At 38.8% G+C, this 739-nt stretch overlaps 1 protein-coding gene across 1 annotated transcript in view; it reads right to left on the bottom strand.

The window, feature by feature from the left end:
• Positions 1–461, bottom strand: part of LOC310798907 (interleukin-6 receptor subunit beta-like) — a gene marked incomplete at its 5' end in the record, with an annotated part of 6,896 nt that extends 6,435 nt beyond the window's left edge. The window contains one exon of the mRNA XM_083661465.1: positions 457–461. Coding sequence (XP_083517591.1) covers positions 457–461 — 5 coding nt within the window. The remainder of the gene's footprint in view (positions 1–456) is intronic.
• Between the last annotated feature and the right edge of the window lie 278 nt (positions 462–739).

Below are 739 nucleotides of genomic sequence, written 5' to 3'. Positions count from 1 at the left end.
AACATCAAATGTTCCCATGACGTAATGTACGTCCTACAGCTACGCTGATTCATGCATTCACTCACTCACTCATCTTAATCTGCCCCCCAATGGCTGTTGGGGTGCATGAACATACCTACACACTATAGGGGTGTAAAGGACTCGTGAAACTAGCGTTTGCATGGATAAACTTTTGGGGATTTTTGCATTATTACAATCATCAGCAGTTTGGACTCGACCAACTTACCTCTGGTCTCTGATATGGTAAATGAAAACAAGTCGTGGTCATCAGAGCCAGCCTTATTTTTTAACACCAGTAGTTTTACTTCATATTTCAGTAACTTGAGTACAGACATTCAGTTTAAATTGTAACAACTTTCACGTAACAAAAAAATCCTTTTCTGAAATTAAACTAAATAAATTAGAAAGCAAATTAACATATAGGTTTAATAGGTTTAAGGAAGGTCTTTTTCTTACCTCATGCTGGTACGCTGTCCTTCCATTCAAACTTGGAACAGCTTTGGTAACACATTAGTGATGGTGACACAATATACAATGAGTATCAGCCACTGCCATCGGTGTATTTTATCTTATCGGCCGATGAGACAGTTGTAGTCAACAATGCAAAAATCGTCCATATCCGATATTTAACCGATACATTTGTGCATCACTAAGGGCAACACGAGATTTATGTTTAATGGCAGCTGTTCTCATGATGTCAGCGGATCTGATGAGATGTTTCTGTTTCAGCCTCTCCAGC

Source organism: Poromitra crassiceps (genome assembly GCF_964638095.1).
Source record: "Poromitra crassiceps genome assembly, chromosome: 26".
Taxonomy (NCBI): domain Eukaryota; kingdom Metazoa; phylum Chordata; class Actinopteri; order Beryciformes; family Melamphaidae; genus Poromitra; species Poromitra crassiceps.
This window is presented reverse-complemented; position numbering and strand designations above follow the sequence as displayed.